The sequence below is a fragment of the Oncorhynchus gorbuscha genome, linkage group LG03 (assembly GCF_021184085.1).
Source record: "Oncorhynchus gorbuscha isolate QuinsamMale2020 ecotype Even-year linkage group LG03, OgorEven_v1.0, whole genome shotgun sequence".
NCBI lineage: Eukaryota > Metazoa > Chordata > Actinopteri > Salmoniformes > Salmonidae > Oncorhynchus > Oncorhynchus gorbuscha.
Genome location: NC_060175.1, coordinates 12,635,161 through 12,654,481, shown reverse-complemented (window position 1 = coordinate 12,654,481; position 19,321 = coordinate 12,635,161). Strand labels below are relative to the sequence as shown.

Genomic DNA, 19,321 nt, shown 5'->3' with positions numbered 1-19,321 from the left:
CATGTGTATAGCTCTCCTTCTGCTGTTAATGTCCATGAGGAATTTAACATGTGTACAGCTCTCCTTCTGCTGTTCATGTCCATGAGGAATTTAACATGTGTACAGCTCTCCTTCTGCTGTTAATGTCTATGAGGAATTTAACATGTGTACAGCTCTCCTTCTGCTGTTAATGTGAGGAATTTAACATGTGTACAGCTCTCCTTCTGCTGTTAATGTCCATGAGGAATTTAACATGTGTACAGCTCTCCTTCTGCTGTTAATGTCCTGCAATTTTATACAGCTCATCCTGTTAATGATGAGGAATTTAACATGTGTACAGCTCTCCTTCTGCTGTTAATGTCCATGAGGAATTTAACATGTGTACAGCTCTCCTTCTGCTGTTAATGTCCATGAGGAATTTAACATGTGTACAGCTCTCCTTCTGCTGTTAATGTCCAATAACAATTTAACACGTGTACAGCTCTCCTTCTGCTGTTAATGTCTATGAGGAATTTAACATGTGTACAGCTCTCCTTCTGCTGTTAATGTCCATGAGGAATTTAACATGTGTACAGCTCTCCTTCTGCTGTTAATGTCCATGAGGAATTTAACATGTGTACAGCTCTCCTTCTGCTGTTAATGTCCATGAGGAATTTAACATGTGTACAGCTCTCCTTCTGCTGTTAATGTCCATGAGGAATTTAACATGTGTACAGCTCTCCTTCTGCTGTTAATGTCCATGAGGAATTTAACATGTGTACAGCTCTCCTTCTGCTGTTAATGTCCATGAACAATTTAACACGTGTACAGCTCTCCTTCTGCTGTTAATGTCCATGAGGAATTTAACATGTGTACAGCTCTCCTTCTGCTGTTAATGTCCATGAACAATTTAACATGTGTACAGCTCTCCTTCTGCTGTTAATGTCCATGAACAATTTAACATGTGTACAGCTCTCCTTCTGCTGTTAATGTCCATGAGGAATTTAACATGTGTACAGCTCTCCTTCTGCTGTTAATGTCCATGAACAATTTAACACGTGTACAGCTCTCCTTCTGCTGTTAATGTCCATGAGGAATTTAACATGTGTACAGCTCTCCTTCTGCTGTTAATGTCCATGAGGAATTTAACATGTGTACAGCTCTCCTTCTGCTGTTAATGTCCATGAGGAATTTAACATGTGTACTGCTCTCCTTCTGCTGTTAATGTCCATGAGGACTTTAACATGTGTACAGCTCTCCTTCTGCTGTTAATGTCCATGAGGAATTTAACATGTGTACAGCTCTCCTTCTGCTGTTAATGTCCATGAGGAATTTAACATGTGTACAGCTCTCCTTCTGCTGTTAATGTCCATGAGGAATTTAACATGTGTATAGCTCTCCTTCTGCTGTTAATGTCCATGAGGAATTTAACATGTGTATAGCTCTCCTTCTGCTGTTAATGTCCATGAGGAATTTAACATGTGTACAGCTCTCCTTCTGCTGTTAATGTCCATGAGGAATTTAACATGTGTACAGCTCTCCTTCTGCTGTTAATGTCCATGAGGAATTTAACATGTGTACAGCTCTCCTTCTGCTGTTAATGTCCATGAGGAATTTAACATGTGTACAGCTCTCCTTCTGCTGTTAATGTCCATGAGGAATTTAACATGTGTACAGCTCTCATTCAGCTGTTAATGTCCGTGAGGAATTTAACATGTGTACAGCTCTCATTCTGCTGTTAATGTCCATGAGGAATTTAACATGTGTACAGCTCTCATTCTGCTGTTAATGTCCATGAGGAATTTAACATGTGTACAGCTCTCATTCTGCTGTTAATGTCCATGAGGAATTTAACATGTGTACAGCTCTCATTCTGCTGTTAATGTCCATGAGGAATTTAACATGTGTACAGCTCTCCTTCTGCTGTTAATGTCCATGAGGAATTTAACATGTGTACAGCTCTCCTTCTGCTGTTAATGTCCATGAGGAATTTAACATGTGTACAGCTCTCCTTCTGCTGTTAATGTCCATGAGGAATTTAACATGTGTACAGCTCTCCTTCTGCTGTTAATGTCCATGAGGAATTTAACATGTGTACAGCTCTCATTCTGCTGTTAATGTCCATGAGGAATTTAACATGTGTACAGCTCTCCTTCTGCTGTTAATGTCCATGAGGAATTTAACATGTGTACAGCTCTCATTCTGCTGTTAATGTCCATGAGGAATTTAACATGTGTACAGCTCTCATTCTGCTGTTAATGTCCATGAGGAATTTAACATGTGTACAGCTCTCCTTCTGCTGTTAATGTCCATGAGGAATTTAACATGTGTACAGCTCTCCTTCTGCTGTTAATGTCCATGAGGAATTTAACATGTGTACAGCTCTCATTCTGCTGTTAATGTCCATGAGGAATTTAACATGTGTACAGCTCTCCTTCTGCTGTTAATGTCCATGAGGAATTTAACATGTGTACAGCTCTCCTTCTGCTGTTAATGTCCATGAGGAATTTAACATGTGTACAGCTCTCCTTCTGCTGTTAATGTCCATGAGGAATTTAACATGTGTACAGCTCTCCTTCTGCTGTTAATGTCCATGAGGAATTTAACATGTGTACAGCTCTCCTTCTGCTGTTAATGTCCATGAGGAATTTAACATGTGTACAGCTCTCCTTCTGCTGTTAATGTCCATGAGGAATTTAACATGTGTACAGCTCTCCTTCTGCTGTTAATGTCCATGAGGAATTTAACATGTGTACAGCTCTCATTCTCTGTTGCATGAGGAATTTAACATGTGTACAGCTCTCCTTCTGCTGTTAATGACCATGAGGAATTTAACATGTGTACAGCTCTCATTCTGCTGTTAATGTCCATGAGGAATTTAACATGTGTACAGCTCTCATTCTGCTGTTAATGTCCATGAGGAATTTAACATGTGTACAGCTCTCCTTCTGCTGTTAATGTCCATGAGGAATTTAACATGTGTACAGCTCTCCTTCTGCTGTTAATGTCCATGAGGAATTTAACATGTGTACAGCTCTCATTCTGCTGTTAATGTCCATGAGGAATTTAACATGTGTACAGCTCTCCTTCTGCTGTTAATGTCCATGAGAATTTAACATGTGTACAGCTCTCATTCTGCTGTTAATGTCCATGAGGAATTTAACATGTGTACAGCTCTCATTCTGCTGTTAATGTCCATGAGGAATTTAACATGTGTACAGCTCTCATTCTGCTGTTAATGTCCATGAGGAATTTAACATGTGTACAGCTCTCCTTCTGCTGTTAATGTTATTATTATTATTATTATTATTATTATTATTATTATTATTATTAATGTCCATGAGGAATTTAACATGTGTACAGCTCTCCTTCTGCTGTTAATGTCCATGAGGAATTTAACATGTGTACAGCTCTCCTTCTGCTGTTAATGTCCATGAGGAATTTAACATGTGTACAGCTCTCCTTCTGCTGTTAATGTCCATGAGGAATTTAACATGTGTACAGCTCTCCTTCTGCTGTTAATGTCCATGAGGAATTTAACATGTGTACAGCTCTCCTTCTGCTGTTAATGTCCATGAGGAATTTAACATGTGTACAGCTCTCCTTCTGCTGTTAATGTCCATGAACAATTTAACATGTGTACAGCTCTCCTTCTGCTGTTAATGTCCATGAACAATTTAACACGCGTACAGCTCTCCTTCTGCTGTTAATGTCCATGAGGAATTTAACATGTGAGTGTATACATGATTGTGAACTAATATTTAAATATGTTGAATGTTAAACAGTAGAGTGTTGACATCTTCAATGTGTTGGATATTAAATGGTAGAGTGGTTGACATCTTCAATGTGTTGGATATTAAATGGTAGAGTGGTTGACATCTTCAATGTGTTGGATATTAAATGGTAGAGTGGTTGACATTATAAATGTTGTGGATATTAAATGGTAGAGTGGTTGACGTTATAAATGTCTTGGATATTAAATGGTAGAGTGGTTGACATTATAAATGTCTTGGATATTAAATGGTAGAGTGGTTGACATTATAAATGTCTTGGATATTAAATGGTAGAGTGGTTGACATTATAAATGTCTTGGGTATTAAATGGTAGAGTGGTTGACATTATAAATGTCTTGGATATTAAATGGTAGAGTGGTTGACATTATAAATGTTTTGGATATTAAATGGTAGAGTGGTTGACATTATAAATGTCTTGGATATTAAATGGTAGAGTGGTTGACATCTTCAATGTGTTGGATATTAAATGGTAGAGTGGTTGACATTGACATTATAAATGTCTTGGATATTAAATGGTAGAGTGGTTGACATCTTCTTGGATATTAAATAGAGTGGTTGGTTATAATGGGGGATATTAAATGGTAGAGTGGTTGACGTTATACATGTCTTGGATATTAAATGGTAGAGTGGTTGACGTTATAAGGCTGGGGGATATTAAATGGTAGAGTGGTTGACGTTATAAATGTCTTGGATATTAAATGGTAGAGTGGTTGACGTTATAAGGCTGGGGGATATTAAATGGTAGAGTGGTTGACATTATACATGTCTTGGATATTAAATGGTAGAGTGGTTGACATTATAAATGTCTTGGATATTAAATGGTAGAGTGGTTGACGTTATAAATGTCTTGGATATTAAATGGTAGAGTGGTTGACGTTATAAGGCTGGGGGATATTAAATGGTAGAGTGGTTGACATTATAAATGTCTTGGATATTAAATGGTAGAGTGGTTGACATTATACATGTCTTGGATATTAAATGGTAGAGTGGTTGACATTATAAATGTCTTGGATATTAAATGGTAGAGTGGTTGACGTTATAAGGCTGGGGGATATTAAATGGTAGAGTGGTTGACATTATAAATGTCTTGGATATTAAATGGTAGAGTGGTTGACGTTATAAGGCTGGGGGATATTAAATGGTAGAGTGGTTGACGTTATAAATGTTGTGGATATTAAATGGTAGAGTGGTTGACGTTATAAATGTCTTGGATATTAAATGGTAGAGTGGTTGACGTTATAAATGTCTTGGATATTAAATGGTAGAGTGGTTGACGTTATAAATGTCTTGGATATTAAATGGTAGAGTGGTTGACATTATAAATGTCTTGGATATTAAATGGTAGAGTGGTTGACGTTATAAATGTCTTGGATATTAAATGGTAGAGTGGTTGACGTTATAAATGTCTTGGATATTAAATGGTAGAGTGGTTGACGTTATAAGGCTGGGGGATATTAAATGTTAGAGTGGTTGACGTTATAAGGCTGGGGGATATTAAATGGTAGAGTGGTTGACATTATAAATGTTGTGGATATTAAATGGTAGAGTGGTTGACATTATAAATGTTGTGGATATTAAATGGTAGAGTGGTTGACATTATAAATGTTGTGGATATTAAATGGTAGAGTGGTTGACGTTATACATGTCTTGGATATTAAATGGTAGAGTGGTTGACGTTATAAATGTCTTGGATATTAAATGGTAGAGTGGTTGACGGTATAAATGTCTTGGATATTAAATGGTAGAGTGGTTGACATTATAAATGTCTTGGGTATTAAATGGTAGAGTGGTTGACATTATAAATGTTGTGGATATTAAATGGTAGAGTGGTTGACATTATAAATGTCTTGGATATTAAATGGTAGAGTGGTTGACGTTATACATGTCTTGGGTATTAAATGGTAGAGTGGTTGACGTTATAAATGTTGTGGATATTAAATGGTAGAGTGGTTGACATTATAAATGTTGTGGATATTAAATGGTAGAGTGGTTGACATTATAAATGTTGTGGATATTAAATGTTAGAGTGGTTGACGTTATAAATGTTGTGGGATATTAAATGTTAGAGTGGTTGACATTATAAATGTTGGGGATATTAAATGGTAGAGTGGTTGACATTATAAATGTTGTGGATATTAAATGTTAGAGTGGTTGACGTTATAAATGTCTTGGATATTAAATGGTAGAGTGGTTGACGTTATAAATGTTTGGATATTAAATGGTAGAGTGGTTGACATTATAAATGTCTTGGATATTAAATGGTAGAGTGGTTGACATTATAAATGTTGTGGATATTAAATGGTAGAGTGGTTGACATTATAAATGTTGTGGATATTAAATGGTAGAGTGGTTGACGTTATAAGGCTGGGGGATATTAAATGGTAGAGTGGTTGACGTTATAAGGCTGGGGGATATTAAATGGTAGAGTGGTTGACGTTATACATGTCTTGGGTATTAAATGGTAGAGTGGTTGACGTTATAAGGCTGGGGGATATTAAATGGTAGAGTGGTTGACGTTATAAGGCTGGGGGATATTAAATGGTAGAGTGGTTGACGTTATACATGTCTTGGATATTAAATGGTAGAGTGGTTGACATTACAAGGCTGGGGGATATAGTGGATGATGATGATGATGATGGTCACTCACTCTTGAACCGTCTTTGCCAGAAGCACCCTCAGGTCCCTTCTCTCCGTTGTCACCCTGTGGGACACAAACACGGTTATATTGTACTACATTATGATTAAAGGAATAGGGTAGGTTAACACATTATGAAATCACAACATCAATGAACATGTACTGTAAATAGACCTACGTCCTTTGTTGGCACTCCACATCATTACTGCTGTGCTGTGTGGCTTTACTCCAGTGGTACTTGTTGCAAAGTGCATGGCTAGTGATCCCTTTCATGGCTTAGTACGATTACCATGACTATGATTTGAACTAATATTAGGATGCTTCTTTCAAGTGCCACTCACTCTGTCTCCCTTAGGTCCGGGGATGCCTGAGGCTCCTCTCTCTCCGGGCATACCTTGCAGACCGGGGGGTCCCTGGGCACCCGATGCACCACCTGGTCCGATCGCGCCCTACAACACAAGACACACAACAGCTACTGTCAGCAACTGAATACAGAACTAATAGCAACTCAGCAACTGGTAGAGGTTTTGATGGATAGAACAGAATAGAACAGAACTGAAGAGAACTGAATAGAACAGAACTGAAGAGAACTGACTAGAACAGAACTGAATAGAACAGAACTAAATAGAACTGACTAGAACAGAACTGAATAGAACAGAACTAAATAGAACTGACTAGAACAGAACTGAATAGAACAGAACTAAATAGAACTGAATAGAACAGAACTGAATAGAACAGAACTAAATAGAACAGAACAGAACTGAATAGAACAGAACTAAATAGAACAGAACTAAATAGAACAGAACAGAACTGAATAGAACAGAACTAAATAGAACAGAACAGAACTAAATAGAACAGAACAGAACTGAATAGAACAGAACAGAACTGACTAGAACAGAACTGAATAGAACAGAACTAAATAGAACAGAACAGAACTGACTAGAACAGAATAGAACTAGAACAGAACAGAACTGAATAGAACAGAACTAAATAGAACAGAACAACTGAATAGAACATAACTAAATAGAACAGAACAGAACTGAATAGAACTGAAGAACTAAATAGAACAGAACTGAATAGAACAGAACTAAATAGAACAGAACAGAACTGAACAGAACTGAATAGAACAGAACTGAATAGAACAGAACTGAATAGAACAGAACTAAATAGAACAGAACAGAACTGAATAGAACAGAACTAAATAGAACAGAACTGAATAGAACAGAACTAAATAGAACAGAACAGAACTGAATAGAACAGAACTAAATAGAACAGAACAGAACTGAATAGAACAGAACTAAATAGAACAGAACAGAACTGAATAGAACAGAACTAAATAGAACAGAACAGAACTGAATAGAACAGAACTGAAGAACAGAACTGAATAGGACAGAATAGAACAGAACTGAACTGAAGAGAACAGAACTGAAGAGAACTGAATAGAACTGAATAGAACTAACTAATAGAACAGAACTGAACAGAACTGAATAGAACAGAACTAAATAGAACAGAACAGAACTGAATAGGACAGAATAGAACAGAACTGAAGAGAACTGAATAGAACTGAACTGAAGAGAACAGAACTGAAGAGAACTGAATAGGAATAGAACAGGACTGAATAGAACTGAACTGAAGAGAACAGAACAGAACTGAATAGAACTGAACAGAATAGAATAAAACTGAACAGAATAGAACTGAATAGAACAGAATAGAACAGAACAAATTAACAAATCATTTCACAGAAGCTCTATCCCCACAATGAGGAAACTGGCCTGTTCACAGTGATATTATTCATCAAAACAAACCATATCAAATGCAAGGTGAACACTAACCAGTAGATAATTATCTGAAAAGTATTTCCCAGCTTTGGCAACTGGGTATCAGCAGCAGCTTCAAAGGTTTTCATAAGGACCTTCATTAAAAGCTTTAATTTTCAGTTTCCTTCAAGATATTGGGTGGTTTGAGAATATATATTTGAGAATGATCTGAGGACTAAATGAAGTTATCCATTGCAACATGCATGCTCAAATTATGTATGAAGTTTATTTAGCAGGGACATTGTACAACAAAACCATAAGTCTCAGAGCATTGAGAAAACATTTGCCGCACCAGATTTAGTTAATAGCTCATTTTCATCTGTAGTCCCTAAAACATCTAGACATGGAAACATTATATACATCTATACATCTATAAATATTATTTTTTATTTTTACCTTTATTTAACCAGGCAAGTCAGTTAAGAACACATTCTTATTTTCAATGACGGCCTGGGAACAGTGGGCTAACTGCCTGTTCAGGGGCAGAACGACAGATTTGTACCTTGTCAGCTCGGGGGTTTGAACTCGATCACTAGTCCAACACTCTAACCACTAGGCTACGCTGCCGCCCCTATATACATCTAGACATGGAAACATTATATACATCTAGACAGGTGAACATCTAGACAGGTGAACATCTAGACAGGTGAACATCTAGACAGGTGAACATCTAGACATGGAAACATTATATATATCTAGACATGGAAACATTATATACATCTAGACATAGAAACATTATATACATCTGGACATAGGTTAACATCTAGGCATGGAAACATTATATACATTGAGTCATGGAAACATTATATACATCTAGTCATGGAAACATTATATACATCTAGACATGGAAACATTATATACATCTAGACATGGAAACATTATATACATCTAGAAATGGAAACATTATATACATCTAGACATGGAAACATGATATACATCTAGACATGGAAACATGATATACATCTAGAAATGGAAACATTATATACATCTAGACATGGAAATATTATATACATCTAGACACAGAAACATTATATACATCTAGAAATGGAAACATTATATACATCTAGACATGGAAACATGATATACATCTAGAAATGGAAACATTATATACATCTAGACATGGAAATATTATATACATCTAGACACAGAAACATTATATACATCTAGAAATGGAAACATTATATACATCTAGACATGGAAACATTATATACATCTAGACATAGGTTAACATCTAGACATGGAAACATTATATACATCGAGTCATGGAAACATTATATACATCTAGACATGGAAACATTATATACATCAAGACATGGAAACATTATATACATCTAGACATAGAAACATTATAAACATCAAGACATACACTATGCTTCACAAGTCCTCAACTGGCAGCTTCATTAAATTGTACCCGCAAAGCACCTGTCTCAACGTCAACAGTGAAGAGGCGACTCCGGGATGCTGGCCTTCTAGGCAGAGTTCCTCTGTCCAGTGTCGGTATTCTTTTGCCCATCTTAATCTTTTATTTTTATTGGCCAGTCTGAGATATGGCGTTTTCTTTGCAACTCTGACTAGTCACCTCTTCACTGTTGATGTTGAGACTGGTGTTTTGCAGGTACAATTTAATGAAACTGCCAGTTGAGGACTTGTAAAGCATCTGTTTCTCAAACTAGACACTCTAATGTACTTGTCCTCTTGCTCAGTTGTGCACCAGGGCCTCCCACTCCTCTTTCTATTCTGGTTAGAGACAGTTTGTGCTGCTCTGTGAAGGGAGTAGTACAAAGCATTGTACGAGATCTTCAGTTTCTTGGCAATTTCTCGCATGGAATAGCCTTCATTTCTCAGAACAAGAATAGACTGAATAGCTAACAAGAATAGCTAACACAACGTGCCAATGGAACACAGGAGTGCTGGTTGCTGATAATGGGCCTCTGTACGCCTATGTAGATATTCAATAAAAAATCTGCTGTTTCCGGCTACAATAGTCATTTACAACATTAACAATGTCTACACTGTGATTTCTGATCAAATTTGATTTTCTTTCAAAAACAAGGACATTTCTAAGTGACCCCAAACTTTTGAACGATGGTGTAGGTGAACATATAAGTCAAAACATTGCTGATTGAAACACATTTCTATTGGATAGAACGTGTAATATTCCTATAGAAATACATCAGCCACATCAAGACACAGCTCCTGTACATTATCTGAAATGATTTCTAACAGTATCTGAACTCAGGTCTGAGCTGTTTATAGAGTTTACGTTGATGTTTTTTTGTCTCCCTCTTCTGTATTACGCTGACTTGGCCGTCTGGTAGCTCATTCTCATAAACGTTCTCTAAGCTTGTTCTCGGCCAATTTGCCAAATGTTCCTGCTGCGCTTAGCTCGAAGAGGAATGCTGTGTTTGTTCTCTCCTGCTGGCACTGCTGCCTCTCTGAATCCCCAGTTACATTCATCTGTCTGTTCATCCCTCCTCCTCCTCCTCCTCCCTCCTATCATTAGCTTTAATCCCAGCCTCTTTCTATCATTTCCTCCTTGGCTGACAGTCAGAGGGGTTCTGAACTGAAATGGCCCCGAAGGCAAGCAGGCAGGTTCTTTCACCCCCTAGTCTCCTCAAATCTGCCAGAAGTCTGTTCCACTCATTACCCGTATTGAGAATGAAAAGTTGCATTGAGCCGTGGTTGACAGACAACGGAAATATCTGTGAATGTGGCACATTTCCTTAAATACGATAACCGTAAATCCCTTCTTCTATGTAGTGAAAAGGCTGTGTAGAATTTCCCTTGGTGATAACGAGATGGTATTGCTGGCATGCTTTAAACAGATACTGGGTAGGATCAGGATGGGACTGTGCATTATGGTATTGAGCCTGTCTCATATATCAAAGACTACATGTTTTTCTGTGGGATATGGTGGAATATGTGGGATATGGTGGAACCAAACAAGTGTCCTGTGGTGACTAAAGATCCCATGGCACTTATGGTAAGAATAGGGGTGTTAACGCCGGTGTCCTGGTTACTTCCCAATCTGGCCCTCATACCATCTTGGCCACCTAATCATCCCAGCTTCCAATTGTTCACTCATTCAAATACTAGCTGCAAATTCTACTAGCTGAAAATTCTACTAGCTGCAAATTCTACTGCATATTCTACTAGCTGCAAATTCTACTAGCTGCAAATTCTACTAGCTGCAAATTCTACTAGCTGCAAATTCTACTAGCTGCAAATTCTACTAGCTGCAAATTCTACTAGTTGCAAATTCTACGAGCAGCAAATTCTACGAGCTGCAAATTCTACGAGCTGCAAATTCTACGAGCTGCAAATTCTACGAGCTGCAAATTCTACTAGCAGCAAATTCTACTAGCTGCAAATTCTACTAGCTGCAAGTTCGACTAGCTGCAAGTTCGACTAGCTGCAAATTCGACTAGCTGTAAATTCGACTAGTTACAAATTCTACTAGCTGCAAATTCGACTAGTTGCAATTTCTACGTCAAGTTCTACTAGCTGCAAATTCTACTAGCTGCTAATTCTACTAGCTGCAAATTCTACTAGTTGCAAATTCGACTAGTTGCAAATTCTACTAGCTGCAAATTCCACTAACTGCAAATTCTACTGCAAATTCTACTGCAAATTCTACTAGCTGCAAATTCTACTGCAACTTCTACTAACTGCAAATTGTACTAGCTTCATTTAGGTATATCAGAAGCCTAAGTTCTCTACAGTAGTGTGTTTGTCTCACCTTAGGTCCGTCAGTTCCAGGAGTTCCAGGAAGACCACGGGGTCCCTGCAGCCCCTGAGGCCCAGCACCTCCTCTCTCTCCTGGGAAACCACGCTCACCCTACAAGGAGACAGGGACGGATGGTTAGCATTATTATCCTCCATAACTCCATAAGTGGAGTTAGCTATATGAACATCGTAGGTATGGAGATGATGGAGGAGGAAACTAAACTCACTCTGGGTCCAGTGGCACCAGCAGCTCCACCCTCTCCTGGAACTCCCATGTCACCGGGCTTGCCACCCTCACCAGGGGGGCCGGGAGGTCCTGGCAGACCCTGTTCAAAGGAAGCAAAACAACCAATCAATCAATCACGTAGCTTTTGTTACTACTTGTGAAGTGTATAGTTGACTGAATTGCCAATGTGATTGGACAAATGTAGTGTATAATGGCTGCATTTACACAGGCAGCCTAATTTTTATATTTTTCCACTAATGTATTTTTTGACCAATCAGATCAGCTCCTTTGCCAATAATTGGGCAAAAGATCAGAATTGCGCTGCCTGTGTAAATGATTACTAATATTTTTTAGGAGCATGCAGAGTACCAAAAGACAGGTATTCAATGAATGCATACAGACAGACAGACAGGTACACAGTGAATGCAGACAGACAGACAGGTACACACAGAATGCAGAGTGACAGACAGACAGACAGACAGACAGACAGACAGACAGACAGACAGACAGACAGACAGACAGACAGACAGACAGACAGACAGACAGACAGACAGACAGACAGACAGACAGACAGACAGACAGACAGACAGACAGACAGACAGACAGACAGACAGACAGACAGACAGACAGACAGACAGACAGGTACACAGTGAATGCAGAGTGAGAGAGAGAGAGGTGTACATCTACTGACCTGGAAGCCAGAAGGTCCAGGTTGTCCTTGCTCTCCTCTCTCTCCAGCAGGGCCCTGTGGTAAAGGAAGGCTTAACAGTGAGCATTATAGTATTCATTGACCTGTCAAAGCCACTGCTAATTCAGAGGCTTTCCTCAATTGGCCTAGACCAGGCTGCATGTAACTGGTTTAAAAATGACTTGACAGATAGAACTCAATGTGTGTCTACTGTTAAATCAGGTTTCCTGGATATTACGAAAGGTGTCCCGCAGAGGTCGATTCTGGGTCCTGTACTTTTTACTGATTACATTGTGAATATCGACTAGTCTGTAAAAATGTTTTACCTGCACTTGTATGCCGATGATACTGTTGTGTATGATATTGTGCCCAAGGTTGACCAGGCTATATTTGAACTACAGTCTGCCTTCATTGTATTACAGGAAAACTTTGACCTGAAATCAGTATTGAATGCAGGTCATTTTTATTTATTTTACCTTTATTTAACTAGGCAAGTCAGTTAAGAAAAAAATCTTATTTTCAATGACGGCCTAGGAACGGTGGGTTAACTGCCTGTTCAAGGGCAGAACGACAGATTTGTACCTTGTCAGCTCGGGGGTTTGAACTTGCAACCTAGAGTCCAACGCTCTAACCACTAGGCTACCCTGCCGCCCAAAAAAGGTAAAACTAAGTATATGTTATTATTCAGTCAACGTTTCTATCGGTTCTAGACTATGGCGACATCAACTCTATGAACTCCAATTCGTTCAAACCGTTAAGATGCCATTTATCATAGTGGACTGTGTTTTATTACAGGCAACAATTTTAGTACTCATCACTGCATTCTCTACCAGGAAGTTGGTTGGCCCTCTTTGATGTCACGTATGTTGATACATGACTATATTTTCATTTGAAAAGCCTTTAAGAAGAAAAGCTACACTGTACCTAACGTCTTTACTAAACTTTAGACATAGGAGTTACCACACCAGGTCTCAGGGATGGATAGCTCTGGAAATTCCTCTGGTCTCGACTGAGTTAATCAGCTTTTATTTTTCTTGCAGCTTCTTTGTGGAACAATATTAAAAATGTTCTTGAATGTGATGTTCTGGTGCCTCTAGGGGTAAGTCAGACAGCTGATTGAGGATCTTATTACTGATGAATGTGATGTTCTGGTGTCTCTAGGGGTAAGTCAGACAGCTGATTGAGGATCTTATTACTGATGAATGTGATGTTCTGGTGCCTCTTGGGTAATTCAGACAGCTGATTGAGGACCTTATTCCTGATAAATGTGATGTTCTGGTGCCTCTTGGGTAATTCAGACAGCTGATTGAGGACCTTGTTACTGAAGAATGTGATGTTCTGGTGCCTCTTGGGTAATTCAGACAGCTGATTGAGGACCTTATTCCTGATGAATGTGATGTTCTGGTGCCTCTCGGGTAATTCAGACAGCTGATTGAGGACCTTACTACTGATGAATGTGATGTTCTGGTGCCTCTAGGGGTAATTCAGAAAGCTGATTGAGGACCTTATTACTGATGAATGTGTTTGTTTTTTTATGATCGTGTTTTTCTTTCTGTTTGCATTTTGTATCGATATTGATGTGTGCATTTTCTGTCATTTCTGTCATTCAGGGCTCATTTGTAGAATAGACCTTGTTCTCAGTACGACTCCCTGATCAAATAAAGGTTCAATAGATTTATAGGAAAACAAGGCCTTGGGCTGCCGCTAAAAAAACAAAAACATTGTGCCATTAAACTCAATCGGCACATCTAACATCAGGCCAAGTCATTGTGAAGAAATTGGTCTCATCTTGACGATACAGTGTAATAATCTTACCGTCTTACAACCACAATGAAACTTGAATCAGAAAGGTTATCTAGCAGCGAATTGACAACGATACGCGTTGAAGTATATCCAGCCCGGGTTTCGGTGGAGTTATCAGGTCGTTTTTAGAGAGTAAATTGAGAAAGGTGGATAAGAGCAGTGAGACAGACATGACTGCAGCAGAGTGTGATTGGAGAGATGGAGATACTCACAGCAGGGCCAGGGGGTCCAGCAGCTCCGGTCTCACCATCCTTACCAGGAAGACCCTATAGGGAGAGAGAGAGAAAAAAGAGAGAGGGTAGAGAAAGAGAGAGAGAAGAGAGAGAAGAGAGAGAGAGAGAAAAAAGAGAGAGGGTAGAGAAAGAGAGAGAGAGAGAAAAAAGAGAGAGGGTAGAGAAAGAGAGAGAGAGAGAGAGAAAAAAGAGAGAGGGTAGAGAAAGAGAGAGAGAGAGAGAGGAGAGAGAGAAGAGAGAGAGAGAGGGGGGGGGTTGAGAGGGAGTTAGAGGCCATGGGAGCCAGATGAAGACTGATAGATGTAATTACTACTATGGCAACTGAGTAAGGATAAACTGAGTATGTGGAATGGTTTCCTAACAACGTCTTTAAAGTGTTTTCTGCACATTTGAAATGGCATATATTGTCATCAAAAAGAAGATGGAAGGCTATTTATGATTTGTAACTCTGGTTGGTTTAATATTAATATTAATGGATTCCTTTCTAGTCAGGCATAAGGTGTGTTTACCCCGGCATATTTCACATGGCTCTACTGAAAAGGCTGTCTGTGTCTGTCTGTCTGGGTGAGATAAATGACTTACTCTCAGACCTGGCGCACCGAGCAATCCTTTCTCTCCGCCCTTGCCAGGTTCGCCCTAGTCAGAAAACACACACAAAGCAGTCAGCCACCAATAATGTCCAGTTGTATGTAGAATAGACATACACTCTGTCCATGTAGATATGTAATCTCCCTATGTATATGTAAATCATCCAAAACACCCAATCAACCAATCATCAATCATCCAAAACACCCAATCAACCAATCATCAAATCATTGAAAACACCCAATCAACCAATCATCAATCATCCAAAACACCCAATCAACCAATCATCAATCATCCAAAACACCCAATCAACCAATCATCAAATCATTGAAAACACCCAATCAACCAATCATCAATCATCCAAAACACCCAATCAACCAATCATCAATCATCCAAAACACCCAATCAACCAATCATCAAATCATTGAAAACACCCAATCAACCAATCATCAATCATCCAAAACACCCAACCAACCAAAGCAATGAATCTACAATCAATCAAACAGTCACACTCACGTTGGCTCCCTTGGGTCCGGGGAATCCCATCACGCCAGGCTGACCGCGGGCTCCCATAGGGCCAGGGGGACCAGGGCGACCATCCTCACCAGCAGCACCCTACAGAGGGGAAACAGGAGGGTCAGTCAATCAATCAATCAATTATGCAAAATAAAAACTAGAAGTTATGCACCTGAGGGGGTTTCTACACTGTCAGAGTCAATGATGTACCCTATCAGTCATCTAGTGTCTATATAAATCAGTGGTCAGAGTCCTGTGAACATGCTGATTAATTTAATGTCTATATAAATCAGTGGTCAGAGTCCTGTGAACATGCTGATTCATCTAGTGTCTATAAATCAGTGGTCAGCGTCCTGTGAACATGCTGATTCATCTAGTGTTTATATAAATCATTGGTCAGAGTCCTGTGACATGCTGATTCATCTAGTGAGCAAATTAATGTTTCTTCTTTTTTTTTTTACACAAAAAAAATGTTATTTTTAGTCGTTGAACAAATCAGACAACAAGCGTACTTACACCGGGTCCAACTTTTCCTTGAGGACCTGCATCACCGGGACGACCAGTAAGACCCTGCGAGAGCACAGAGACACACACACATCACTGTATACTGTACAGTATGCAAGTTAAATCTACAGTGATTATTGTCTTGGCTTCATAGTATAGCCATTACCCTTACCAGAGCCATTACCCTTAGTAGCCTACATACAATATTATTATGCGAGTCAAAATTACAAAGATAATGTATTGGCTCCATTACTCAGCCATAGTTTGGAGAACTATTCCATCTGACCAGAGCATTTATACATACTACTGGTACAGATGGTAGAGAGATGTTGTAGTTGAACTTACTCTTGCACCAGGAAGACCGGGCTCGCCAGGGCGACCAGGGTCACCGCCGGCTCCCTTAGGGCCAGACACGCCGCCGACTCCACGCTCGCCAGGGGCTCCCTGGATTAGGAGGGGGAAAATGTGTGTTACTCAATGGAGACGATCAATCAATCAAGTAATCAATCCAATAAATCAAATCAAATGTATTTATATAGACCTTCTTACATCAGCTGATATCTCAAAGTGCTGTACAGAAACCCAGCCTAAAACCCCAAACAACAAGCAATGCAGGTGTAGAAATCAATCAACCCAACAATCTATCAACCCATCAATCAATCAACACATTAACACATCAATCAATCAACACATCAATCAATCAGCCAATCAATCAATCAACACATCAACACATCAATCAATCAGCCAATCAATCAATCAATCAACACATCAACACATCAATCAATCCGCCAATCAACAAATCAATCAATCGATCAGACAGATCTATCTCCACAGCCACTTCATATGGGGCTACAGTAGTACTTGTAATGTATTAGGAGGCTAAATGAACTGACGACGCTCTGAGGGAAGTGTCTGACAGTGTGAAGCACTGAAATGTAAAGCCTGTCTGTTTGTCCCTAAACAAATCTCAACAGATCATTACAGACATCTGTGTTCCTCTATCTTTTTGTGTCAGGGGGTAAGATAATTCACATCCTATTGACATCAATGCTTGACTAAGTGAACATTTGACTTGAGTGGAAGTGAGGATTCACCCCTATCGTGGGAAACATATGCTCCATCTGTCTCCACAGTCACTTCACATGAGGTTACCCTAGGCATACACCCTCAGGCGGCAGGTAGCCTGGAGGGTAGGAGGATTGGGCCAGTAACTGGAAGTTTGAGCAGAGGTCAAAATCTGTCATTCTGCCCTTGAGCAAGGCAGACACACATTGGTTGAATACATTCCGTTGGACAACGGAAATCTCCCTTCTGAGGAGGGGGGAAAAGACAAGGGTCTTGAAATTAGAAAAGATTCCTTCTGACACATTTACCCAATGTAACGAATACGGGTGAATAATATTTAATTTGGAATGTAATGAAACGCTTCCATTTGCAGTCTGAGACACTGGTGTCAGCTAGACTAGAGTTGGTGGTGAGGATGAGGTTGAGGTGACCTCTGGTGGTGAAACAGTAAAATTATAGATGACGCCAGTAGACAACACTGACACTAAGGCTTGTGTCTAGACTTGACTGTTCATGCAGCATTTGTACACCTACATGTACATGTGTCTAACTTGTCCACAGTGTGTCCTGATTCCCTTTTCTCGCAGTATATTCAAATGCCAGTATGCATTCTACAAAAGGTGGAATAGGCTGATGGCAGTAGCTAACTACCGTAGCTAACTAGCCACCTAACCCCTGTAGCTAGCCAGGAAGCTAACCTCTGTAGCTAGCCAGCAAGCAAACCTCTGTAGCTAGCAAGCAAGTTAGCAAGCAACGCTAAAGAGAATGCATATAGTTTAGCATAAATTCAAAAAATTCTAAATATTAGCTAGCTGGCTAGCTTTTATGAGGCCACCAAACAAGTTCCTCACACGCTAGGAATGTATTTGCTCCAACGTTATAATTAAAAGGTGCCTTTCGGTCCCAAAACACAAGTTTTCTGGAGACTTGTGGGAGGAGTGCTGATGAAGTCGACCACTTTATGGGCTTTCGGTAGCCTGATTCCGTCCAGCCTGAGGAGAAATCCGCACACAACGCATCCCTGACCACCTCCTGAAGTTGTCAGCAAAATCTGAACACAATCAGAACAACAAAGCGATTTTTGTGCGTCTACACGTCTTTTCAATGCGATCCTCGTATTCTGATAGCAGAAGTCGCGTGTACGTGTCAAGTGTGGACATGGCCTAATAGGGGCTCTGTCTTTCTTTCTCACATATCATTTTCTCCGTGATACCTGGCTGTTTCACTATCGATGCGCTCCTAACAGAATATTCAGTCAGGTTGGATAGTAATTGCCTGAAGGACTCCAATAAATGCTTGTGTTCAGAAAACGATGATGGAATGTCTTCACTACTACTCTAGTACAGAAGGGCATTTTCACACCAACGCTTGGCTGTAGATATATAGATACATATAGTATATTACCCATGATCCTGTGGTGTTGAAATGTACAGATATGTCATTGATGACCTTATGTCATAATAACCCAGAACCAATCCTGCGTGGTTAACGTTTATGTTAACAATCAGTCACTCAAGAGACTATTGCTGACACAGTCCTGACAGTATTAGTGTATCCTATTCAGTTGATCTGAATGGACACCTCCTGTTAATTTCCTGTGCCATAGCACTTAGTTTCCCCTCCTTTAACGATAAGCCCCTCTCCTGAGACCATATTGTCATGGGGACACTCACCTTGGGACCAGCCAGACCATCCTGACCTGGGAAACCACGGTTGCCGGGGGCGCCCTAAACAAAGACAACAACAACAAAAGGGTTCAGGGTTAGAAGAA

At 39.6% G+C, this 19,321-nt stretch overlaps 1 protein-coding gene across 1 annotated transcript in view; it reads right to left on the bottom strand.

Annotated features, from left to right (window-relative positions):
* Positions 1-19,321, bottom strand: part of LOC124016349 (collagen alpha-1(II) chain-like) — an 84,239-nt gene that overhangs the window by 14,630 nt on the left and 50,288 nt on the right. The window contains exons 23-33 of the mRNA XM_046331906.1: positions 19,224-19,277; positions 16,831-16,929; positions 16,498-16,551; positions 15,982-16,080; positions 15,463-15,516; positions 14,860-14,913; positions 12,848-12,901; positions 12,158-12,256; positions 11,944-12,042; positions 6,729-6,836; positions 6,400-6,453 (exon numbers count right to left, since the gene is read on the bottom strand). Of these exons, the coding sequence (XP_046187862.1) occupies positions 6,400-6,453; positions 6,729-6,836; positions 11,944-12,042; positions 12,158-12,256; positions 12,848-12,901; positions 14,860-14,913; positions 15,463-15,516; positions 15,982-16,080; positions 16,498-16,551; positions 16,831-16,929; positions 19,224-19,277 (828 nt within the window). The remainder of the gene's footprint in view (positions 1-6,399; positions 6,454-6,728; positions 6,837-11,943; positions 12,043-12,157; positions 12,257-12,847; positions 12,902-14,859; positions 14,914-15,462; positions 15,517-15,981; positions 16,081-16,497; positions 16,552-16,830; positions 16,930-19,223; positions 19,278-19,321) is intronic.